Source organism: Halichoerus grypus, chromosome 9 (genome assembly GCF_964656455.1).
Source record: "Halichoerus grypus chromosome 9, mHalGry1.hap1.1, whole genome shotgun sequence".
In the NCBI taxonomy this organism is placed as follows: Eukaryota; Metazoa; Chordata; class Mammalia; order Carnivora; family Phocidae; genus Halichoerus; species Halichoerus grypus.
The window spans coordinates 93,062,938-93,089,178 of record NC_135720.1 but is presented as its reverse complement, the minus strand read 5'-3'; the positions used below and the strand labels follow the sequence as shown (position 1 = coordinate 93,089,178).

The following is a 26,241-nucleotide window of genomic DNA, read 5'->3' as shown; positions in this document are numbered from 1 at the left end:
GCCCAATATGGGGCTCGATCCCAGGACTCTGGGATCATGACCTGAGCCAAAGGCAGGCGCTCAATCAACTGAGCCACCCAGGAGCCCCTAAAATTTAAAAATTTTAATTCTAAGAACTGCACGTGAAATAAAATTCACCCACAGAGAAATGTACATAAGAGTACAGTTTGGTGAATTTTCACAAATGAACACGCATGTGTAACTAGGGCCAAGATCAACAGAGAGAGCCTTACTAACTAACACCTTGGAAATCCCTCACCCAGTCACTATCCTTTTCCTGCCAAGGTAACCATTATCCCAAATTTTAGCAGATAACTTTCCCTGTTTTTATGCTGAAATGGGCTTACTCAGTATGTACTTTTTGCACCTTTTCTTTTTTTTATTTTTTAATATTTTATTTATTTATTTGCCAGAGAGAGAGAGAGAGAGCACAAGCAGGGGGAGCGGCAGGCAGAGGGAGAAGCAGACTCCCCACGGAGCAGGGAGCCCGATGCGGGGCTTGATCCCAGGACCCTGGGCTCATGACCTGAGCTGAAGGCAGACGCTTAACAACTGAGCCACCCAGGCCCCCCTCTTTTCTTTTTTTAAAATTTATTTTGGTGAGTGCATGCATGCACGCTGTCTGCAGGGGAGAGGGGCAGAGGGAGAGAGAGAGAGAGAGAGAATCCTCAAGCAGACTCCCGGCTGAGTTCGGAGCCTGATCCCAGGACCCCGAGATCAGTACCTAAGCCGAAATCATGAGTTGGCTACTCAACCAACTGAGCCACCCAGGTGCCTTGCACCTTACTTTCTATGCTCAAATTTACATTTCTGCAGGTAAGCCATTTCATGTTGGTCCTTTCGGGTCAGTCTTCTCTTTGTTGCATAGCATTCCATTATATGAACACTGTGTGGATTTATTAATTTATTCTGTTGTTTTTGGTCTTTTGGGTTATTTCCATTTGGGGGCCATTCAAACAAATGCAGCTGTGAACATTCTTGTGCCTGTTTGTTGGTGCACCATTGATCCTCGCTGGATTTGTAGAAGTGGACCCTGTTTGCTGGGTCATAGGGTAGGCTTCTTTGGTAGATAGTGCCAAATTGTTTTTTATTTTATTTTTAAAGATTTTATTTATTTAACAGAGAGAGACACAGTGAGAGAGGGAACTCAAGCAGGCGGAATGAGAGAGGGAGAAGCAGACTTCCCACCGAGCAGGGAGCCTGATGCGGGGCTCGATCCCAGAATCCTGGGATCATGACCTGAGCCGAAAGCAGACGCTTAACCGTCTGAGTCACCCAGGCGCCCCCAAATTGTTTTTTAAAGGAGTTGTTCTAGTTTACATTTCAGAAGCAAGGTAGATGAATTCAGTTACTCCACATCCTTGTGGTGTGGGAAACAAAGGCAAAAGAAAAAACTAAATTTCCTTACTACTTACAGCCCACTGACAGGTCCTCAAAACAGGCAGAGTGCCCTTCCTCTAGGAACTCAGCTGCCTCAATGTTAATGCTTTGCTAAGGGGAAAGGGCCATCTTAGCTTAACATTATCCCGCTCCCCCCCCCCCCAGGATCCTGTAAGTCTACTTTAACATATAAAAATTCCTAAAAAAAAAAAAAAGAAGATAGCAGGAGGGGAAGAATGAAGGGGGGAAATCGGAGGGGGAGACGAACCATGAGAGATGACAGACTCTGAAAAACAAATTGAGGGTTCTAGAGGGGAGGGCTGTGGGGGGATGGGTTAGCCCGGTGATGGGTATTAAGGAGGGCACGTTCTGCATGGAGCACTAGGTGTTATGCACAAACAATGAATCATGGAACACTACATCAAAAACTAATGATGCAATGTATGGTGATTAACATAACAATAAAAAATTTTAAAAATATATAAAAATTCCTTTGGAAACTTCCTTTATCTCTAACCCCCATGATACACGTTAGCAATCATCCCCCAACCATATGGCCCACTGATATACAACTGAAGGGTCTCACGACTGAGGTTTTATTAGATGATAATGACATTTTCCTAACAATAGCTAGCCCCCTCAAGGTCCTAGAAACCTTGCTTCCAAAATTCCTCAGAGACTTACCATCCCTAACCCCCTCTCAACTTGAAAGTATATAATGGGCCACTCCTCATGACCCCAGTGTAGCTCTTTCTGCCCGCGGGTCCTGTGCCTGAGCACGGAAGACCTCTCAAGAATTCTTTCTTAGTCATGAGCTCCAAACCCCAACATTTCCTACATCACTTGGAGTATTTTGCCAACACTTGGTATCTTCCTTTATTCCCTTTTCTATTGTATTTTGAAATATAAAAACAACTCAAGCAAAGTTTAGATTGCTTTTGGGGGGACCTTTTAGTTGCTGGCTTGGTTCTCTCAATTGTTAACCATCTCAGACATCTACTTTGTCCAGCCGCCAGGTGTGGGCTGTGAGTGCGTTTTCGGTTTTGCTCAACATTTTTGCTCACTCTACTCCTTGGATGTCATCGGGCGAAGAAAATAAGGTGTGTGTCCAAGGCGGGGCAAGTCCTCTGGAAGCCTGGTCACTTAGTAGGCGAAACTTAGGCGGACCTTCCTGTCAGTTCTTTACTAGGGTCCACGATCCAGGCGTTCCTGCCCGCCGCTCGTCTCCCCACTGCTACCGGGGCCCCGGAGGCACCGGGAACGCAAAGGAGCCGCCCTCCCCGGCACCAGCCAGAACTGGGGTGGAGCGGGGCGGGGGACCCGGTCCTTGCGGAGCATGCGCAGACCAAGCCCAGCGCATGCTCCGCAGAGCGGCGGGTCCACAGATGAGGGGAGTCGAGTCTCCCGCGCCCCACCACCGTTGCCGGATTTGCTGCCAAGACGCTTGTTCCGAGCCCTGGCTGCCAATAAAGTTCGTTAAAAAATCATAGTCATTCTTAAAGGAGCGAAGGAAGGCGCGAGCCAGCCAGGCGGCCCCGCGGGGGGAGCGGCGCCCTAGGAGGAGGAGGAGGAGGAGGAGGAGGAGGAGGTGGTGGTGGTGGCGGTGGCGGCGGCGGCGGCAGCGGTTGCGCCGCGACCAGGACGAGCCGGTCGCGCCGGGCGGGGGACGGTGAGTAGCGGCTTGCACTCCCGGGCAGCGGCGCGGCTCTGACTCGCCCTCTGCAGCGGCTGAGGGCTCCGCCGGCTCCGCTGGGGAAGGACCCGCTTCTTCCCGGGGTCCCGGGATATGCCGTACTCCGGGGACTCTACGTAGAGGGGTGTGGGGGGCAGGGGCCTCCAGGCCCGGGCTCCCATCCCCCGGCCCCGGCCGCTGAGCGCCCGCTCCCCAGCCTCTGAGCGCCGTACCCAAGTTCCGGCTGGAGAAGGTGGGCGGCACTACCTGCCCGGCACCCGCTCTCAGCGCCCAGCGGCCCGGGCTCCCAGGGTGTGGGTCCCTGGAATTGCCCCTTGGGCGGGAAGGAGGGAGACGGAGCGGGGGCGAGGCGCTGGCCTGCAGCCTGCCCGAGCACCCAGCTTCTTGCCTACTCCCAGCGCCCAGTATGGGGAAGGGGCGACCCAGGCCGGGCGAGACACCAACAAGGGGCGTCAAGTGCCGGGTGCGGTTTGATCAGGAGGGGGGTCCCAAGCTCTGCCCTGGCTTTTAGGACCTCCTCCTCCCTGCGGCGGGGCCCCCTCCTTCCCGCGGCCCCACCCTTCCCTAGTTTCTTGCTCAGAGACTGCTAGAATATGAATGAGCCAGACTGCACTATTTCATTGATACTGGCTGCCACAGAATTACTTAACTCGGAGAACCGAGGAGCCTTCGGCAGCTCGCAGGCGTTAGAACCTGAGGGTGCGTGAGAGAGCAGTAACTTCACCATCAGGAGTGCCGGTCGAGTCTGAAAGGGTCGTTTCTCTAGGTTTTATGTAACTCCTAACGTGTTCTAGGTAATTTCATTGGACCTAACAAGTTTTTCAGTGTTATAAACACAATCGTACCTGTACTTAAGTACCTTTTCTAATTTATTAGACTGCCTTGGTTGGAAAAGTTTTTAAAATTAAATTTGGGGAAAACATATTTAGAAAAGAGTATTTATGCAAAGCATTGCTGTAAGCCTTTTAATTATTATACTCAGAATTATCTTATTTTCTAAGAACTTAACTGTTTTGATAGAGTGCCTTAAGTCTACAGAGCAGTAGTAGCTGATAATCACCAGACTGGCTGTGTTAAAATCTGATTAGGCTTTTCTTCTTTAAATTTTATTTTTGAAATGATACGGTAAAATTGACTTTTTTTTTTTTAAGATTTTATTTTATTTATTTGACAGAGACACAGGGAGAGAGGGAACACAAGCAGGGGGAGTGGGAGAGGGAGAAGCAGGCTTCCCGCCAAGCAGGGAGCCCGATGCGGGGCTCGATCCCAGGACCCTGGGACCATGACCTGAGCCGAAGGCAGACGCTTAACAACTGAGCCACCCAGGCGCCCCTAAAATTGACTTTTTAAGGGGTGTGCCGTTCTGTGAATTTTAGATTAATGCAGTCACCACGACAATCAGGACATAGAACAGTGTTTGTCACCCCCCACCCCAAATTCATGCTATCCTTTTATATCCTTCCCCTAACCCCTGGCAATTACTAAACTTTTCCAGATGTCATATAAGTGGAATCATACAATATGTAACCTTTTGATGCTGACTTCTTTCACTCAGCATAATGCCTTTGAGATTCCTCAAAGTTGAATATATCAACAATGTCTTCTTTTTTTTATTGCTAAGTAATGTTCCATTAGATGGATGTGCCAGTTTGTTTAAACATCCATCCACTGAAGGACATTTGGAGTGTTTCCAATTCTTGGTGATTATGAATAGAGCTGCTATAAACATTCGTGTACAGGTTTTTGTGTGAACATAAGTTCGCATTTCTGTAGGGTATTGCTAGGAATGAGATTGCAGGGTCATATAAAGGATGTTTAACTTTGTAAGGAACTGTCATGCTGGTTTCCAGAGTGGCTGTTACCATTTTGCATTCTTACCAGCACCGTGTGAGACTACCAATTGTTCCACATCCTTGAAAGCACTTGGTATTGTCAGTAATTTTAAATTTAGCCATCTCATAGGCGTGTAGTGGTATCCCATGGTTTTAGTGTGTCTTTAACTAATGACTAATGATTTTGAATATCTTTTCATGTGCTTATTTGGCATATATAATCTTTGATGGGTATCTGGGCAAGAGTATTGCCCATTTTTCAAATGGGTTATTTGCTTTCTTATGTTTTTTTTTTTTTTCCTTATGTTGAGTTTTGAGGGTTCTTTATATGTTCTGGATACAAGTTATTTGGTAGATATGTGCTTTGCAAATATTTTCTCGCAGTCTGTAGCTTGTCTTTTCATTCTTTTAACACTATCATTCACAGAGCAAATGTTTTTAATTTTTGTGAAGTCTAATTTATCAATTTTTCCTTTTGTGGAAATTTTTTTGGTATGATGTCTAAGAATTCTGCCTAACCCCAGATCAACATTTTCAGCTTGTAAAAGATTTCTTCTAAAAATTATTCTTTTACTTTATTTATTTTATTTTTTAAAGATTTTATTTATTTATTTGAGAGAGAGTACCTGAGCACAAGCAGGGGGCAGTTGGGGGAGCAGAGGGAGAGGGAGAAGCAGACTCCCCGCAGAGCAGGGAGCCCCACCCCGGGCTGGATCCCAGGACCCTGAGATCATGACCTGAGCTTAAGGCAGACGCTTAACCGACTGAGCCACCCAGGCACCCCCAGTATCACACTTTGTTAATTAGTATAGCTTTATGGTATCTTAAAATTGGCTGCTATGATTTCCTCCGATTTTATTCTTTTTAAAAATTGTGTTAGCTATTCTAGTTTATTTGCCTTTCCATATAACGTTTAGAATCAGCTTGTCTCAACTGCAGAAAATCCTGCTGGTGCTTTGGAATTGGATTAAACCATGGATTGATTTGGGGAGAAGTGCTGTTTTTACTTTTTTGAGTCTTCCAATCTGTGAACATAGCACATCTTTTTATTTATTTAGGTCTTTGTTTCATTAGTGATTTATAATTTTCAGCATATAGGTCCTGTACATGTTTTGTTAAATTTATACCAAAGTATTTAATTTTGGGGGAACTTTTATAAATGTCACTTAAAAATTTTGTTTTCAGGGGTGGTTGGCTGGCTCAGTTGGAACAGCATGTGACTCTTGATCTTGGGGTTGTGAGTTCCAGCCCCATGTTGGGTGTAGAGATTACTTAAATAAATAAAATAAATTTAAAAAATAAAAATGTACAATTTTTCAAATTGTATGTTGTTAGGGTATAGAAATACAATTCAGTGTTGTGTGTTGCCCTTGTATCCCGTGTCCTTGCTAAACTCATTTATTAGTTCTGGGATTTTTTTTTTTTTTAATTCCTTGGAGTTTTCTGTAAAGACACTCATGTAATTTGTGAATAAGGGCAGTTTTATTTAATTTTTCTCTAACTTGTAAGAGTTTTATTTATTTTTGTCACCTAGTTTCTGGCTAAGACTTTCTGTATGATGAATAGGAGTAGTGAGAGTGAAAATACTTACCTTGTTCTCAGTCTAAGGGTTAAAGCAGTCCGGCTTTCAGGGGCACCTGGCTGGCTCAGTCAGTAGAGCATGTGACTCTTGATCTCTGGGTCATGAGTTTGAGTCCCATGTTGTGTGTAGAGTTTACTTGAAAAAAAAAAAAGCAGGCTTTCAGAGTTAAGTATAATGTTAGCTGTGGGGTTTTTTTAATAGATGACGTTTATGAGGCTGAAGAAGTCTTCTGTTTCTAGTTTGTGGACTATTTTTCTGACAAATGGATTTGAATTTTGTTATATATTTCCTCTGTTTCAGTTGATATGGTGATGAAGTTTTTCTTTTTTACTTTGTTAATTTGGTAGATTACACTGATTGATTTTTGAGTATTGAACCAGCCTTGCATTCCCAGAATAAAGCCCACTTGGTCCTAGTTATTCTATTTGTATATTCCTAGATTTGATTTACTCATATTTTGTTGAGGACTTTTGTGTGTCCTTGTCCAGTTGTTTTTGTTTTGTTTTTTGGTACTGTTTTTGTGTTGGTATCAAAATAATACTGGCTTGGGGCGCCTGGGTGGCTCAGATGGTTAAGCGTCTGCCTTCAGCCCAGGTCATGATCCCGGGGTCCTGGGATCAAGCCCCACATTGGGCTCCTGGCTCAGCAGGGAGCCTGCTTCTCCCTCTCCCTCTGCCTCTCTCCCTGCTCATGCTCTCTCTCTCTCTGTATCTCTTTGTCTCAAATGAATAAATAAATCTTAAAAAACAAAACAAAACAAAAAAATAATACTGGCTTTATAAAATAAGTTGGGAAGTATTCCCTTCTCTTCTGTATTCTGGAAGAGAGTGTATATCATTGGTGTCAATTCTTGAAAGGTTTGGTAAAATTCTCCAGTGAAATCACCTGAGCCTGGAGATTTGTCTTTGAGTTTTTAAGTTACAAGTTCAATTTCCTTTATAGTTACAGGGCTATTAAGATTATCTATTTCATTTTCAGTGAGTTGTGGTACTTAATGCTTTTTAAGGAATTGGTCCATTTCATCTAAGTTGTCAATTTTTTAAGGGGGGGAGGGGCAGAGGGAGAGAGTGTGCGGGGCTCCATCTCACGACCCTGAGATCATGACCTGAGCCAAAATCAAGAGTCAGATGCTTAACGGACTAAGCTACCCAGGCCTCCCTAAGTTGTCAAATTTATGTGTGTAGAGTTGTTATATTATCCTTTTGAGTCTGCAAAGTCCACAGTGACATTCCTGATTTTATTCCTAATAGTGGTAATTTGTATCTTCTCTTTTTTTTTTCCTGTGTTATTCAATTTTTTTTATCTTTAAAGAAAGTTTTTTGTTTAATTTTCCCTATTTTTCTGTTTTCAATTTCAGTGATTTCTGCTTGCTTCTATTATTTCCATCCTTTGCTTTGGGTTTATTCTGCTCTTCTTTTTCTAGTTTCTTGAGGTGAGAGTTTAAATTATTGATTTGAGACTTAACTTCTTTTCTGTGGTAAGCATTTAGTGCTATAATTTTCCCTCTCAGCACTACATTAGCTATGTCCCACAAATTTTCATATTTTGTATTTTCATTTTAATTCAGTTTAATTATTTGAAAAAAATGTCTTTTGAGCTTCTTTCTTTGGCGCACAGGTTCTTTAGAAGTCTGTGTTTTTAGTTTGCATATGTTTGCAGGTTTTCCTGTTATCTTTCTGTTACTGATTTCTAGTTTGATTGCGTTGTGGTCCCATTATTTTAAGTTTATTGAGGTTTGTTTTATGGCCTAGAATCTGTTTTATCTTGGTATATATTTAATGGGTACTTGAAAAAAAAGTATGTTCTGGGGCACCTGGGTGGCTCAGTCAGAGTGTCCGGCTCTTGATTTTGGCTCAGGTCATTATCTTAAGGTTGTGAGTTCAAGCCCCGAGACAGACTCTGTGCAGAGTCTGAGATTTTTTCTCCCTCTCTTTCTGCCTCTCCCCCTGCTTACACTCTTTCTGTCTCTCAATAAATAAATAAAATCTTTAAAAGAAAAAAGTATATTCTGTTGTATGGACAGTTCTATAAATGCCAATTAGAGGGACGCCTGGGTGGCTCAGTTGGTTAAGCGTCTGCCTTTGGCTCAGGTCATGATCCCAGGGTCCTGGGATTGAGTCCCTCATCGGGCTCCCTGCTCGGTGGGGAGCCTGCTTCTCCTTCTGCCTCCTCTGCCTGCCACTCCTCCTGCTTGTGCTCTCTCTCTCTCTGACATAAATAAATAAAATCTTTAAAAAAAAAATGCCAATTAGATTCTGATAGTTTTATTGTGTTATTAGACTTTCATTTTGTTTTATTGTAGTGTTTTTGAGTATATCTCTTTGCATAACTTTTTTTTTTTTAAAGATTTTATTTATTTGAGAGAGAGTGGGAGAGTGCATGAGTTGGGGGGAGGGGCCGAGGAAGTGGGAGAATCAGGCTCCATGGTGAGCTTGGAGCCAGATGCGGGGGCTTGATCCCAGGACCCCGAGATCATGACCTGAGCCTAAACTCTTAACCCACCGAGCCACCCAGGTGCCCCTCTTTGTGTAACTTCTTCAGTGGTTGCTCTAGGTATTATACTGTATACACTACATATATATAATTTATCACAGTCCGTTGGTGTCAACATTTTACCAGTTCAAGGGAAGCATAGAAATCTTACCTCCCTTTACATTCCGTTGACCTCTCCCATTTATAATTAATTATGTTAAATATTTTCTCTACACATATTGAAAACCACACAGTTGTGTTTGAGTCAAACATAATTTAGAATGCTCAAGAGAAATCTGTTGTATTTACCTGTATTTTTGCTCCTACCACATTCTTTTCATTCTGATATTCTATTTTTTTACATCATTTAATTATGTTTGAGGTGGAGACCTAGAACCTATACTTTAACAAATCTTCCTAGATGATTCTTATGATTGTGCAAGTTTGTGAAGCACTAGGGACAATTATTGAGACTCCATGAGGAGCGGAGAGGAATGTTCTTCATGTTTCAGACTTGTTTTGTGTAGTGGTAGTATAGATGGATTTTCAGTTAAGGGAGTTGGAATATAATATTATAACATATAACAGTAGTCAGGAACTTAACTAGTAATTTTCCTAAGAAATTGACTTTCTGTTCTTTTCAATCTAAAATGCAAACAGTACACATTGTATTACTTTCATTATATGAGTAACTGTAACTAGTCTGAAACTAAAGAAAGAATGTGTGGTATAAGATTATTTGTGAAGGAGTCATTGTAACCTGAACAGTAAGAGTCCAATGCTGTTACAGTTGTATATTATTACACAAAATCTTTCTTTGGGGTGCTTTTCTAGGGATATTAATTATTACCTGTGAGATCGAACAAGCAGTTTCCTTAGATTTATATTTGTTGCCCATGTGGTGGTAACTGTGGAGGATTTATTATGTTGTATAAAACTAAACTACCATTTTTTGAATGCTTAATTTTCTTTTTCTTTTTTTTTTAAGATTTTTATTTATTTATTTGTTAGAGAGAGAGAGCACAAGCAGGTGGAGCGGCAGGCAGAGGGAGAAGCAGGCTCCCTGCTGAGCAAGGAGCCCGATGCCGGGATCGATCCCAGGACCCTGGGATCATGACCTGAGCCGAAGGCAGATGCTTAAACCGACTGATGAGCCACCCAGGCATCCCTGAATGCTTAATTTGCACTATGCTAAGTGCTTTATATGTACCATTGATCAACAATCTTCTGAGGTAAATATCCTCAGTTAAACTGAAGCTTAAAGAGGTTAGCCAGTAACGTCACGTAGAGCACAGAACTAGTAAGTGGCAGCTTTCAATCAGACCTCAATTCTAACACTGCAGTCTTAGTCTTAGTCTCATTGAAAGGTAGAACTACGTAATCTAGGCATTTATTAATACCTGATGTCATATATTGTGTGCTATTGTTCAGGATTCAAAAATGAATGATGTTATTGTACCTCCTTTCAATGAATTTACATGATATAAACAGGGTGGTAAGGGGACCTCCATCATGGAAAAATTCTTGCAATGCACTATAGTTATTTCTTCATAAAACAATTATGGCTTATTTTGTACAATTTTTGGGGTGCCTGGGTGGCTCAGTCTGTTAAGCGTCTGACTCTTGGTTTCAACTCAGGTCATGATTTCAGAATCCTGGGATCCAGCCCCAGGTCCCGCTCCGCGCTCAGCAGAGAGTCTGCTTGAGATTCTCTCCCTTTCCCTCTGCCCCTCCCCCTGCTCACGCACATACTCTCTCAAATAAATAAATCAATTTTTAAAATTATAATATTTTGGGGCACCTGGGTGGCTCAGTCGTTAAGTGTCTGCCTTCGGCTCAGGTCATGATCCCAGGGTCCTGGGATCGAGCCCCGCATCGGGCTCCCTGCTCAACGGGAGGCCTGCTTCTCCCTCTCCCACTCCCCCTGCTTGTGTTTCCTCTCTTCCTGTGTTTCTCTCTGTCAAATAAATAAATAAAATCTTAAAAAAAATAAAATAAAATTGTAATATTCTGTACAATTTCTATGTTATGAAAAATAATTTCATTTTAAACCACAGATTTGAGAAGATCTGATCACCTGGATTAAAGTTGGTTCAGAAGCCTTTTCAACTGCAAAAATGTTGGAGGAAGATATGGAAGTGGCCATCAAGATGGTGGTTGTAGGGAATGGAGCTGTTGGAAAATCAAGTATGATTCAGCGATATTGCAAAGGCATTTTTACAAAAGACTACAAGAAAACCATTGGAGTTGATTTTTTGGAGCGACAGATCCAGTATGTACTTGGCTACTTTATCCCCTCAGTTTTGATTTGTGAACTCTATCCCAGGGTTTCATTGGAATAATACTAATTGCAGTACAGTCCAAGGTTAGGATCCAGTCTGATGGCAGTGGCTAATGAGACAGTTGGTGGTGGTTTTCAAATACTCAGTCCTGTGTGTATCTTTTTTTTTTTCCTTTTTCTTTTTCTTTTTCCATTCTCTTTAATGTTTAAAGTTTTTATTTACATTCTAGTTAGTTAACACATTCCTGTGTGTATTTTTATTCTTCTGTCTTTTTCTCACCTTTCATCTATTTTCCCTTCCTCATTTCCCCTCTTTTTTCATACTCCCTTCCCCACCCTTTCTATCTTATATCTGTTTTATATATATTGGTGGCACCTTTCATACTTCTTAAACACAAACTGATGCTTGACTCTAATGAGATTTCTGTCCACTACAAGCTCAACTTGGAGATTTTGCAGGTTCAGTTCCAGACCACCGCAAAAAGCGAGTCAAATGAATTTTTTTGGTTTTGCAGTGCATGTAAAAGTTATGTTTACATTATACTGTAGTCTGTTAGGTATGTGATACCATTATGTCTAAAAAAAATAATGTACATACCTTCATTTAAAAATACTTTATTGCTAAAAAATGGTAAGCATCCTCTGATCTTTCACCAAGTCTGAATCTTTTTGCTGGTGAAGAGTCTTGCCTTGATGTTGATGGCTGCTGACTGATCAATCAGAGTGGTGGCTGCTGAAAGTGGGGGTGGTTGTGGTGATTTTTTAACATAAGACAACAGTGAAGTTTGCCTCACTGATTCACTCTACCTTTCAGGAATGATTTCTCTATAGCATATGATGCCATTTGATGGCATTTTACCCACAGTAGAACTTCATTCAAAATTGGAGTCGATTCTCTCAAACCCTACTGAATCACTGTATTGTACACCTGAAACTAATGTAACACTGTATGCTAGTTATACTGGAATTAAAATTAAAAACTTAAAAAAAAATTCTCTCAAACCCTGCTGCTACTTGATCAACTAAGTTTATTTAATATTCTAAAGCCTTTGTTGTCATTTCAACAGTCTGCACAGCATCTTCACCAGGAGTAGATTCCATGCCAAGAAACCACTTTCTTTGCTCGTTCAGAATAAGCAACTCCTCATCTGTTCAAGTTTTATCACATGATTGCAGCAACTCAGGCCCATCATCAGTCTCCACTTCTAATTCCAGGTCTCTTGCTGTTTCCACCCGTTCTTCAGTTACTTCCTCCATAGAAGTCTTGAACCCCACAAACTCATCTATGAGAGTTGGAATCTACTTCTTCCAAAGTCTTGTTGATGTTGATATTTGATCTCTTCCAGTGAATCATGAATGTTCTTAATGGCATCTAGAATGGTGAATCTTTTTCTATAAAGTTTTCAATCTTCTTTGCCTAGATCCATCAGAGGAATCACCATCTATGGCAGTTATAACCTTACACAGTGTATTTCTTAAATAGTAAAGGCTTGAAAGTCAAAATTACTTCTTGATCCATGGGCCACAGAATGGATGCTGTGTTAGCAGACATGAAAACAACATTCTCTCATTGTACATCTCCATCAGAGCTCTTGGGTGACCAGTCCATTGTCAATGAGCAATCAAATTTTGGAGGAATTTTTGTTCTCAGCAGTAGGTCTCAACAGTGTGCTTAAAATATTCAGCAAACCATCATGTAAACAGATGTGAGTAGTAAATTTAGCATAATTCTTAAAGGCCCTAGAATTTTCAGAATGGTAAATAAGCATTGGCTTCAACTTAAAGTTAACCAGTGGCATTAGCCCCTAACAAGGGAGTCAACCTGTCCTTTGAAGCTTTGAAGCCTGGCACTGACTTCTCTCTACCTATGACCATCCTTAATGCCATCTCTCCAGTAGAAAGCTGTTTCATCCACCCTGAAAATCTGCTGTTTAGTGAGCACCTTCAGGAATTCTCTCAGCTAGAGCTTCTGGGTAAATGGCCGCAGCTTCTACGTCAGCACCTGCTGCTTCCCCTTGTACTTTTACGTTACACAGGCAGCATCTTTCCTTCAACCTCATGAACCCTCCTCTGCTAGCTTCAGACTTTTCTTCTGCAGCTTCCTCACCTCTCTCAGCCTTCAGAGAACTGAGGAGAGTTAGGACCTTTCTCTGGATTAAGCTTTGGTTTAAGGGAATGTGTGGCTGGTTTTATCTTCTGTCCAGATCACCAAAACTTCCTCCATACAGCAGTGAGGCTGTTTTGCTTTCTTATCATCTGTGTGTTCCCTGGAGTAGCACATTTATTTATTTGTTAGTTTGTTTATTAAAGTAATCTCTACACCCAACTTGGGGCTCAAACTCATGACCCTGAGATCAAGAGTCGTATGCTCTACTGACTGACCCAGCCAGGTGCCCCTGGAGTGGCACTTTTAATTTCCTTCAAGAACTTTTCCTTTGCCCTTCACAACTTGGCTACCTGGCACAAGAGGCCTAGCTTTCAGCTTATCTCCGCTTTCAACATGCTTTCCTCACTAAGCTTAATCATTTCTAGCTTTTGATTTAAAGTGAGAGATGTGTGGCTTTTCCTTTCACTTGAACACTTAGAGGCCACTGTAGGGCTATTAATTGGCTTGATTTCAGTATTGCTATGTCTCAGGGAATAGGGAGACCCAAGAAAAGGGAGGGAGATGGAGGAAGGGCTGGTTGGTGGAACAGTGTGAGCACACACGACATTGATCCACTGAGTTGTCCATCTTATGTGGAAGCAGTCTCTGGCACCCCAAAACCATTATAATAGTAACATGAAGATCACTCATTAGAGATCACTGTAACAAATATAATAATGAAAAAATTTGAAAAATTGTAAGAATTACCAAAATGTGGCACAGAGACACAAAGTGAGAAATGCTGTTGGAAAAGTGGTGTTGATAGAATTGCTGAATGCAGGGTTGCCATAAACCCGCAATTTGTAAAAAAAAAACAAAAAACAACAGTCTCTCTTAAGCACAGTAAAGCAAAGTGCAATGAAACAAGGCATGCCTGTTTTATTTGGAAGGACAGTTACCTGTCTCTCAGAACAGTTTTCAACTATTATAGGATCCTAAGACTATCTCAAAGTTAGAGAATTAATAATTTGTTTTAAAGAAATAAGAGCAGATTTGGCAGGACTAAATACTCCAATGAAAAGGAAATCTTTTTTTTTTTTTTTAAGATTTTATTTATTTATTTGACAGAGACGCTGCAAGAGGGGGACACAAGCAGGGGGAGGGGGAGTGGGAGAGGGAGAAGCAGGCTTCCCACTGAGCAGGGAGCCCAATGCGGGGCTCGATCCCAGGACCCTTGGATCATGACCTGAGCCGAAGGCAGATGCTTAACGACTGAGCCACCCAGGTGCCCCTGAAAAGGAAATCTTACTTCATGAAATCCAGTTGGATTCTAAAACAAAAGTAACAGTTTTTGGGGGGGCGCAGTTGGTTAAGCATCTGCCTTCGGCTCAGGTCGTGATACCAGGGTCCTGGGATTGAGCCCCATGTTGGGCTCCCTGCTCAGCGGGAAGCCTGCTTCTCCTTCTCCCTCTGCTTGTCACTCCCCCTGCTTGTGCTTGCTCACTGTCTGTCAAATAAATAAAATCTTAAAAAAAAAAAAAGTAACAGTTTTTGTCATTAGTCCTGAGAACTTTTTTTTTTTAAGATTTTTTGTTTTTTAAGATTTTATTTATTTATTGGACAGAGAGAGACACAGCGAGAGAGGGAACACAAGCAGGGGGAGTGGGAGAGGGAGAAGCAGGCTTCCCGCTGAGCAGGGAGCCCGATGCGGGGCTCGATCCAAGGACCCTGGGATCATGACCTGAGCCGAAGGCAGATGCTTAACGACTGAGCCACCCAGGCGCCCCAGTCCTGAGAACTTTTAAAGATACTTCATTTCATTTCATTTCATTGAGTGTAGTGGACAGATAACGTTACATCAGTTCCAGGTGTTCAGCAGAATGATTCAGCTTCTATAGAGGTTGTCCTGTGTTCAGCGCAGTGTAGCTACATCTGTCCCCATCTAATGCTCTCACAGTGTCGTTGACCATATTCCCTGTACCTTTTATTCCTGTGACTTATTCATTCCATAACTAGAAGTCTGTGTCTCCCACTCCCCTTCACTCATTTTGCCCATTCTCCCACACCCCAAGCATATTTTAAATTGTAGAGACACTGACAGATACTAAAGAAATAACATTAAACAAATCTGACTAGCCTAGACATTAGCATTAAAGATAGGTGTGTTCATTGTTTTAAAGATTGTTCGATTTCTAATTTGTATTCTATTGCTGTCTTTTTTTTTTTTTTTTTAAGATTTTATTTATTTGACAGAGCAGAGGGAGAGGGAGAAGCAGAATCCCCACTGAGCAGGGAGCCCAATGCGGGACTCGATCCCAGGACCCTGAGATCATGAACTGAGCCGAAGGCAACCGCTTAACCGACTGAGCCACCCAGGCATCCCCCTATTGCCTTCTTTTAAAAACACTTCTGTGTTTACTTCCTTTCTCAGATATTTTGAGGATTCATTTTAAGCCTTCATGATGTTCATTTTTATATTTGTTATCTGAACCAAATTAATATTTTAAATATATAGGTGATCCTCGTTATTTGTAGCTTCCATAGTTATAGTTTAGGGTTCTCATTGTTTATAGGTTCCATATTTGCAACTGATCTACTTGCTAAAATCTATTTGTATCCCCAGAGTCAATACTCCTAGTGCTTTGGTGGTCATTCGTGGGTATGCACAGAGCAGTAAATATTTGCTACCCTACATGCACATTCTCAGCTTAGGTCGAACAAGGCTACCCTCTTCCTTCTTTCTTCATCCCTCACACTATAAACAAGTGTTTTCTCGTGTCTGTTTTGTGCCACATTTTTGTACTTCTTGTTGATGATGTCGCTGTTTAAAATGGCCCCCAAGCATAGTGCTGTCTAGTTTTCCTAAGTACAAGAAGGCTATGATGTGCCTTACAGAGAAAATATGTATGTTAGGTACACTTCATTTACACATGAGTTACAATGCTATTGGCCTTGAGTTCAATGTTAATGAATTGACAATATGTATTAAATAAGTTATCTTTAAACAGAACCACAAAAAAACACAACAAGGTTATGTATTGATTCGTTAGGGAAAATGTAACTAGGGGTCACAGGAACCTAACCCTGTATTTGCCCTAGGAGCAGTGTTTCAGTATTTGATAATTCAGTGTTTGCAGTGACTTTATAGAATGTAACTACCGTGAATAAGGCAATGCACTATATGACAAAATAAGAGTAAATTTTTAAGTTGTAGGGCAACCAAGCTACTTCTTTTCTTCCTCCCTTCTTTCTTTTCTTCCTTTTTTGCTTCTTTCCCTTCTTATTCTTATTCTATCACTTGTGCACCTGAATGTTATAGCAAGAGGAGAGCAAGTACTGACCTAAGGGAATCCCCTTCCCCGTGCTGCTAGTCCTGGAACCACCACTGTCTGTGACTGTTGTTAAAGGAGAAAACATGACAAGTAAACTCAAATCATGTAGGAAGTTATAGCTTTGGGGGAATGTCTTTCCCCCTTTAGTTTCACTACTGGTAGTGGTAGCAGCACTTAAAAGCACTCAGACTTTTTCAGAGTGGAAACCAACGGTGTAGTTTTAAAACCTTCAGACATGAGAAACAGAAATATGCACAAAGCTATGTTACTAAAGATGTTTTCTTTACATATGAAATAAATTCATCTCTTGTTTCAGAGTTAATGATGAAGATGTCAGACTGATGTTGTGGGATACAGCAGGTCAAGAGGAATTTGATGCAATAACGAAGGCCTACTATCGAGGTAAATTGTGGGGTTGTTTGGGCATGTCCTTTCGGCTAAACAAAGAGCTTCACTTTTTTTTTATTCCACATAGAAGGGTTTCTTTATAAGAAGACTTGAATTAATTTCAGAGTATTTTTAAAAACCTCTTAGGTCATTATTCTCCTAATGATCTTGTTGAGTGGCAAATAATGCTGTGTACTATAGTTTGTGTCTGCCTTGGAATTATATGACTCACATAGGCATTCCCAGTTCTAATCAGTTAGAAATTGCTCAGTGCCTATTTCTGACCACATGGAGATGACTCTATGGTCAGAGAGTGGAAACTGGCATGAAAAAGTAAAGTTCCTGCAAATAAGATGACACTTTGTTAAGACGCATGAAATTGCGGGGATAAAGCCGTCTCGGTGCGCTAAGAGTTCAGAGAAGTGTGAGATACACGTACAAGGAAAGAACTCCAGCTGTAGCACTTAAGAGTCTAAAATGTGGGGTTAAATTCCTCAAGGAAAGCTGAAATTTCTAAATGGAAATTTCTAAAGTTTCCATTAATATTTTCCTCTAAAATTTTGTCCTTTTGGGGCGCCTGGGTGGCTCAGTCATTAAGCGTCTGCCTTCGGCTCAGGTCATGGTCCCAGGGTCCTGGGATTGAGCCCTGCATCGGGCTCCCTGCTCAGCGGGAAGCCTGCTTCTCCCTCTGCCTGCTGCTCTCCCTGCTTGTGCTCTCTCTGGCAAATAAATAAATAAAATTTAAAAAGTTTAAAACAACCAAAGAAGTTGCCTTTCTGACTTGGTACCAGGGAAACCTGACTTCCACTGCCTCCTCTAAGAAGACATTTTGGTTTCTTGAGAAATTAAGAGAGGTACATCTCTCAGGTATCATTCTAATGGTGCCACCACTACTTCTCATTCTATTTACTGTGTCCTTAAAGCCTTCCCAGGGGCAGTAGTTTTGACTGTTGCTCTCCTGTGGATGCTAGTTTGGATCTTGAGCACCTGTAACATGGCGTGAGGCAGGAATTATGTTCTTACGGCTCAAAGCTCTTAGACTAGATGGCATTTTTATCAAATTATTAATTTCATGAGCATTGGCACTATTGATTAACAGGCCCGAAAACTAAAGTTAATTCTTAAATTTTTTAATTTTTTTTTTAGATTATTTGAGAGAGAGAGAGAGAAGCTCACAAGTGGGGAGGAGAGGGAGAAGCAGGCTCCCTCCCCACTGAGCAGGGAGCCCAATGTGGGGCTCCATCCCAGGACCCTGGGATAATGACCTGAGCCAAAGGCAGATGCTTAACCAACTGAGCCACCCAGGCATCCTAAAGTTAATTCTTGAGTAAAAATTAATTTGTATTTTCTTAGTGGGGTTATTACCACCATACCTCTTCACCCCATTCACACAGAAAGAAAACAAAACAAAAAACCCTAGGGGAAATATAAAAAAATAGTAGGAGTACATGAGATTTTCATCGTTTTTACCTAGCTTTTTTTCTCTCAATTCTCAGCATGAAATATGTGTTCTTTTGTGAGGAAAAAAGATAGCTTGGATTCTCCCCCCGCCTTTTTTTTTTTAAGATTTTATTTATTCATTTGAGAGAAAGAGGGAGAGAGCAGGGGGGAGGGGCAGAGGCAGAGGGAGAAGCAGACTTCCCGCTGAGCAGGGAGCCAGATCCCAGGACCTTGGGATCATGACCTGAGCAGGTGCCCCACAAAGGTATCTTTCACATCCTTCATGTGTCTGAGGCTCACAGGAGTCCTGTAAGGCTAGCAGAGTAGGTAGAGTTATCCCCACTTCACTGATATGGAAGCAAACGGAGAAGAGGAGAGGTTTGCCCATGATCATGTGACTAGGGAGGAGTAGGGCTGAGCCTTGGCTCTTTCAAGCCACTTCTCTGAATCACATACTCCATGTTCTCTGTCATTTATTTGTGGGACTTCCTCTCAAAGCGCAAAGTTTGTAGTCTACTTTATTATTATTTTAAATATTTTATTTATTTGTCAGAGACAGAGAGCACAAGCAGGGGGAGCGGCAGGCAGAGGGAGAAGCAGGCTTCCTGCTGAGCAGGGAGCCCAATGTGGGGCTCGATCCCAGGACCCTGGGATCATGACCTGAGCCGAAGGCAGACGCTTAACCACTGAGCCACCCAGGCGCCCCGGGTCCTTGGTTTTAAAAAAAAAAACAAAACAGACCAGGTAGCTAAAAATATTTTTATTTCCTCTGTAGTTGAGGAATTAATGCTTTCTTAAATTTTATCCCATGAGACTATGGGATGTTCAACATTATTATCTTTTAATTTTTAAAATTTGACTCATCTGGCTTGTGTGCTTCTTGTTTAGTACTTTTTAAGTGTCCACAAATCAGAGTTTCTCTTAACAATGTCTGCAAAAACATTCTTTGCCAGAAACTAAAAAGAGGACCCATAATTATTAGTATTTACTTGTTTTATCTTAATTTACTGTGGGTGATGTTTAAATTTTTTTCCGCTTTGTTTCATTTAGACTACAAGGCTTCAAACAGCTTTGGTTTCCCTACACTTAACATTTTATTTTATTTTTATTTTTTATTTTTTATTTATTTATTTTTAAAGATTTTATTTATTTATTTGACAGAGAGAAACACAGCGAGAGAGGGAACACAAGCAGGGGGAGTGGGAGAGGGAGAAGCAGACCTTCCGCTGAGCAGGGAGCCCAACACGGGACTCGATCCCAGGACCCTGGATCATGACCTGAGCCGAAGGCAGATGCTTAACGACTGAGCCATCCAGGCGCCCCCATTTTATTTTATTTTTAAAGATTTTATTTATTTGCGAGGGAGAGGGAGAAGCAGACTCGTGACCTAAGTCCAAGGCAGATGCTTAACCAACTGAGCCACCCAGGCGCCCCTATACTTAACATTTTAACTTAAAGTTGATCTTAAGCTTATAAATAGATTACCTCTTACAAGCTTTTCTTAAGAGGTTATGTGTGGTGGTGAGCGCTGTGTATTGTGTAAGACTGATGAATCACAGACCTGTACCCCTGAAACAAATAATACATTATATGTCAAAAAAAAAAAAGGCTTTTCGGGCGCCTGGGTGGCTCAGTCGTTAAGTGTCTGCCTTCGGCTCAGGTCATGATCCCAGGGTCCTGGGATCGAGTCCCATATCGGGCTCCCTGCTCCGCGGGAAGCCTGCTTCTCCCTCTCCTACTCCCCCTGCTTGTGTTTCTGCTCTCACTGTGTCTCCCTCTGTCAAATAAATAAATAAAATCTTTAAAAAAAAAAAAGGCTTTTCTTAAAATGTAATTTTTTTAGTTCAACCATGTTAAAACGGCAAAGAACATAGGATACTGAGACAGGTCTTATGTTTCATCTTCTTTTTCTAAGTTATAAGAATAAACATCACATCCCAAAATGAATTAAGTAATAGAAAGTGGCAATTATATGTAAATTTGGGAAATGGCATATTGAATATTCTTATATGCTTTCCTTTGAGGTTCCATCAGAATGCTTTTGGTTGCTGAGAACAGAAAAGCAACCTCAAACTAACTTAAACTACAAAGAAAAGTGGAAGTAGCGTAGCTTTTAGTTATAGTTTGTTCTTACTGTAACCCCACTGATTCTCCTAACTTGCCTCACTCCCTGTGTGGGGTTCCTCATGCTGATTTTCCTTTTGGTTGCAAGATTGCTACCGTCAGCAATGGAAGCCACATGCTTTGTTCACATCCTTGGGGGGAAAGAGTTAATTCCCACAACAATGGATCAAAAGTCCTGAGCTTTTATCTGATTAGATCACCCTTGACCAGATCACTGTAAGTAGTTAGAGGAATGTGATTTCCCTAATTGGCTTGGTGCACTTAGGGCCTACTCCCCCGGAGCAGAGGGTAGGTTCAGCCTGCCTAAACCATAGGCTACTATACAGTAAGGGAGAGGTGTTCTCAGGGAGGGAGGGTAATTGGATGCCAGCTAGGCAACTGGGTAATCATCTGCTACTAGTGTAGATTCAAATATGATGATATAATTAAATAGAAACGAAGATTAGGAAGAGAATGTAAGGGCTGGGAAAAATGCATTAAGATATCAATTTATTGATGGAAACACCATGCCTTATAAAATTAGGACTTACTGATTTATGTCCTAGAAATGTATTATTCAAAATACATAAAAATTTTTAAAATTTATATTTAAAAAGAAAAATTTTATTATAATTCATTTAAAAGACCTACCATAAAAAACCATTGTTTAAAGGCACAGTTAGGGGCACCTGGGTGGCTCAGTCGTTAAGCGTCTGCCTTCGGCTCAGGTCATGATCCCAGGGTCCTGGGATTGAGCCCCACATCGGGCTCCTTGCTCGGTGGGGAGCCTCCTTCTCCCTCTCCCACTCCCCCCTCCCCCTGCTTGTATTCCCTCTCTGGCTGTATCTCTCTCTGTCAAATAAATAAAATCTTTAAAAAATAAAAAATAAAGGCACAGTTATATTTTTAGAATGCTGCATTAATTGTATAGTGAGATATGTTGAAACATGACTTTGTAAAGAACAGAACACAGATCACATTAGAAACCCTTATGGGATCCCAAGTGACTCCTCTTAAATTCTTAAGAAATCCACCCTAGGCAGTAGAAGCCATACTTAGTACAGAAAGTTATGTACAATATAAAACATTTTCATTGTGTTTTTTTTACTGTGATTTGTTTCTAAGAAAAAAATGTTTTTGACTAACAATATGGGGAAATGAAGTTATAGACTTGAGGCCTATTATGTGAGATTATGCTCATAAATAGAAGGAAACATTTTTTTTTAAGTATCATCTTTCACGAATGTAAGTGAATATAAATTGTTGGAAATGAAATGGCTCTGGACAAGAAGCTGTTTATAGATTTCTGTTATAAATGCAAAAATTAAGGAACAACAGAATTAGACTATGCAAGTCCTTTAGATTTGTTTTAAATTATGTGAGTGTGGAATCTGTGATAGATTGGTTCATTAATTTGTGTGCTTCACATTATATAGAGTGTAACAAGAATAAGGGACAGGCATTTAAAATCTAGAATAATATATACGTAATTATAAAGCCTCTGTTTCTGATTGGCCTGCTCTACTAAATTTTGTGCCATGTTATATAGAGCATTGTTTTTTAAATTGTCGTGTGCACATGAATCCCCTGGGGAACTTGTTAAAATGCAGTCTCTAATTTAGTAGATCTGTGGGTGGCTCTAAAATTCTGCATTTCTGCAACCTCCCCGGTAACCCTGATGCTGCTGGTCCTCAGCCACACTTGCAAGTCTAGAGACCATCTTTTAGGGTCTTTCAGAATTTGAGGACAGAGTTACTCTCTAAACATCATGTGTCTTGAGTTTTTTCTGAATTACATTCAGAAATAGTAACTTTTTTTTGAAAGATCTTATTAATTAGAAATAAATTGCCAACAAACCATGAGAGACGATGGACTCTGAAAAACAAACTGAGGGTTCTAGTGGGGGGGGGATGGGTTAGCCTGGTGATGGGTATTAAAGAGGGCATGTTCTGCATGGAGGACTGGGTGTTATACACAAACAATGAATCATGGAACACACTGCATCTAAAACTAATGATGTAATGTATGGGGATTAACATAACAATAAAAAAATTTAAAAAAATTTATAAATGAGAAAAAAAAAAAGAAAGAAATTGCCAGTGGTAATCTTATAATTGACACCAAAACTTTGTTCAGATCTCTATATTCCTGATATGTGGATAAGTGGAATAGTTTGTTAATTATGAGAAGTCATTCTTTTGTGGGTGGTTTACTGTTATCCAGGATGACAAAGTAACTTTTTTTTTTTTTTAAGATTTTATTTATTGGGACGCCTGGGTGGCTCAGTCGTTAAGCGTCTGCCTTCGGCTCAGGTCATGATCCCAGGGTCCTGGGATCGAGTCCCGCATCAGGCTCCCTGCTCCGCGGGGAGCCTGCTTCTCCCTCTCCTCTGTCTCTCTCTCTCTCTCCGTCTCTCATGAATAAATAAAAAAAAGAAAAAAAAAAAAAAGATTTTATTTATTTATTTGACAGATAGAGACACAACCAGAGAGGGAACACACGCAGGGGGAGCGGCAGGCAGAGGGAAAAGCAGGCTTCCCGCTGAGCAGGGAGCCCGATGCGGGGCTCAATCCCAGGACCCTGGGACCATGACCTGAGCCGAAGGCAGACGCTTAACGACTGAGCCACCCAGGTGCCCCAACAAAGTAACTTCTAATGGTGTGATTCTTAGAGTATGTAGTATTGAAGGAAGATTGAATAGTAGGAAAATAAAGGTCTTTTTAAAATATACAGTTAGAGGGGCGCCTGGGTGGCTCAGTTGGTTAAGCGACTGCCTTCGGCTCAGGTCATGATCCTGGGGTCCCGGGATCGAGTCCCGCATCGGGCTCCCTGCTCGGCAGGGAGTCTGCTTCTCCCTCTGACCCTCCCCCCTCTCATGTGCTCTCTCTCATTCTCTCTCTCTCAAATAAATAAATAAAATCTTTAAAAAAAAAATAAATAAAATAAAATAAAATAAAATATACGGTTAGAGAACAGTGGCTGCCTGTAATATCAAGGGCATAAGATATGTCCAAATGACTGCATCAGAGAAATTAAAGCATTATTAACATTTTTTTAAAAACTTTATTAATTTTCTTAAAGATGACTGGTACCAACACAGAACTGGAGGTCGAAGGAAGAAAAAGAAAGGATAACAGTATAGGATCATTTTTCATTAAGAATATTTATAGGGGGGCGCCTGGGTGGCTCAGTCGTTAAGCGTCTGCCTTCGGCTCAGGTCATGATCCCGGGTTCCTGGGATCGAGCCCCGCATCGGGCTCCTCGCTCAGCGGGAAGCCTGCTTCTCCCTCTCCCACTTTCCCTGCTTGTGGTTCCCTCTCTCGCTGTGTCTCTCTGTGTCAAATAAATAAATAAAAAATCTTAAAAAAAAAAAAAGAATATTTATAGGGGCGCCTGGGTGGCTCAGTCAGTTAAGCATCTGCCTTCGGCTCAGGTCATGATCCCAGGGTCCTGGGATTGAGCCCCACGCCGGGCTCCCTGCTTAGTGGGGAGTCTGCTTCTCCCCCTCCTTCCCATCGTGCTGTCTCTCGCTATCTCTGTCTCTCTCAAATAAATAAAATGTTAAAAAAAAAGAATATTCATAGTAGTTGATATGTTGAACAGAGTTCATGGAGATACCAAAATGCAACTTTTGTTTTCGTCTGTCACCATCCCTTTGTTTTTAGTAGGCAGTAGGGGGAGGGGAAGTTCTTTCTTGTCCCTCGAAGAAAACTCCCTTTAGCTCATGTCTTTTCTGGTCACTCTTAAGTAGTTTTTCTCAACTGCCTCATAGTTATTTCTAGTCATAAACATAATCTCATTTTGGTAGTTAGAATAGCCAGTCTTGTGCATTAATGAAAACTACAAATATAATTTAGCATTAAATCTCTTATCTTCTCTGGGGCTTTAGTAGGCCAGTTAGTATCTGTGGTCTGGGAAGAAAATGTTGGTTGCTTCCATCCTCTCACTTGTCTTTGACTTGCTGGAGATGTGTCTTTCTTCTCCATAGTCAGGCCCAGGAGGAAATGGAATTGGGAGACAAAAGCACTCTTTTTTTTTTTTTTTAAAGTAATCTGTCTGCCCAACATGGGGCTCAAACTCACAACCCCAAGATTAAGAGTTGCATGCTCTACCTACTGAGCCAGTCAGACACCCCAGACAGGAGCACTCTTACGGGTGCTATTGTCTGATGTTAGGGCCCTCCGGGTGGCAGGTGTTCCAAGATGATTCTTTCTCTAGGAGATTGTCCTGGATTCCTCCAAGGTTCCCATTTTTGGGGATATTTGTTTTGGGCACATGTATGTTTGATTCTTGCAGTTGCTTTTCCCCCTTGCTGCCCTTTGTGAGAGTTGCCTTCCACCTCTACCCTCCTTTATGCTAAACTCCCGTCATCCAATAAGCAGTCCTATGGGACATGAGTTAAAATGACCCCATTTTCTCTGAGATGTGGTTCACCTCTATCCGTATGAAATTCGTGTGCACTCTTTGTCTTGCCATTGGCAGGATCGCGGTTACTCCCAAAGGCAACTCTTTTCTTTTTGTCTGTTGGTCTTGCCTTTTTGCTGTCATTCCCAGCCACTGCATCTTCCCTAGGCTTGAATCAAGGCACCCTCAGTCCAGAGTGTCCCCCAGTTGCTGGGAACACATACCAGGCTACTTAAGTGGTCTTGCTGAGGTCCATTCCTTCTAGATTGAGATGAGGGAGGTAATGATAGTACTCTCCCCCATAGCACCCCACCTTAAAAGAGAGAGAAAGGGGTCACCTGGGTGGCTCAGTCGGTTAAATGTTTGACTCTTGATTTCGGCTCAGGTCATGATCTCAGGGTCATGGGATGGAGTCCCATGTTGGGCTCCCTGCTCAGCGGGGAGTCTGCTTGTACCTCTCCCTCTGCTCCCCCCCCCCCACTCTTTCTCTCTCTCTCAAATAAATAAGTAAATAAAATCTTTTAAAAGAGAGAGAGAATGGTTGGTGTGGACAGCACTTTCTCAAAAGAAATCCTTTCCCCTTCTTCTCAATTCTTAAAAAAATAATTTCTTGGAGTGCTTGTGAGGGAGTTCCAAAGTTGTATAATGGATTTATGGGCATTTCCTTTGCAAATTCTGCAAAGAATGATCTTTCCACACATATTTGGAATCAGGTATTTGTCATCTGTTTTATTGGTACCTCACTCAAAATTTTGTATAAAGAGTCTTTAACTTTTTAAAGTATATATTAGGGCTTTTTTGAGGGGGAAGGGGGAGGTTCCTAAGCAGAAAAGAACCATAATGCATCACAATTTCACAGAGTATTTGTATGTATGGATGATAATATTCAGTTAGGGGAAATTAAAACAAGTTGTTGTCCCCCATTTCTGAGAATTATTATATCTGCAAAAGTAATCCACAAAACAGTTCTTGGCACAACTTGGTGGGGCTGGTTTATTTGGTAGGTGATCCCAGGAAGAAGAAGTGAGAGACTGGGGAGAAAGGGAGAAAAACCAATGAAGGATGCATTAATGAGTTAATTATTACTGTAGGCAATTGGGGAATCATGAGGAACCATGTAGCCATGCCTCAAGATGGTCCCATCAAAGTGAGGCTGAGGTTTTATCCCATCTCCCATACATTCAAGTTCTCCCCAGAGGTATGAGTTCCCTTTAGTTTGGGCAAGCCCAAGAGTCTTTCTGAAGCATCA

General features: G+C 41.6%; 1 protein-coding gene across 1 annotated transcript in view; it reads left to right on the top strand.

Annotated features, from left to right (window-relative positions):
• The first annotated feature begins 2,702 nt into the window (after nucleotides 1-2,702).
• Nucleotides 2,703-26,241, top strand: part of RAB23 (RAB23, member RAS oncogene family) — a 38,846-nt gene continuing 15,307 nt past the window's right edge. Inside the window, exons 1-3 of the mRNA XM_036095981.2 lie at nucleotides 2,703-3,049; nucleotides 11,017-11,231; nucleotides 16,975-17,060. Of these exons, the coding sequence (XP_035951874.1) occupies nucleotides 11,077-11,231; nucleotides 16,975-17,060 (241 nt within the window). The 5' untranslated portion in view covers nucleotides 2,703-3,049; nucleotides 11,017-11,076. The remainder of the gene's footprint in view (nucleotides 3,050-11,016; nucleotides 11,232-16,974; nucleotides 17,061-26,241) is intronic.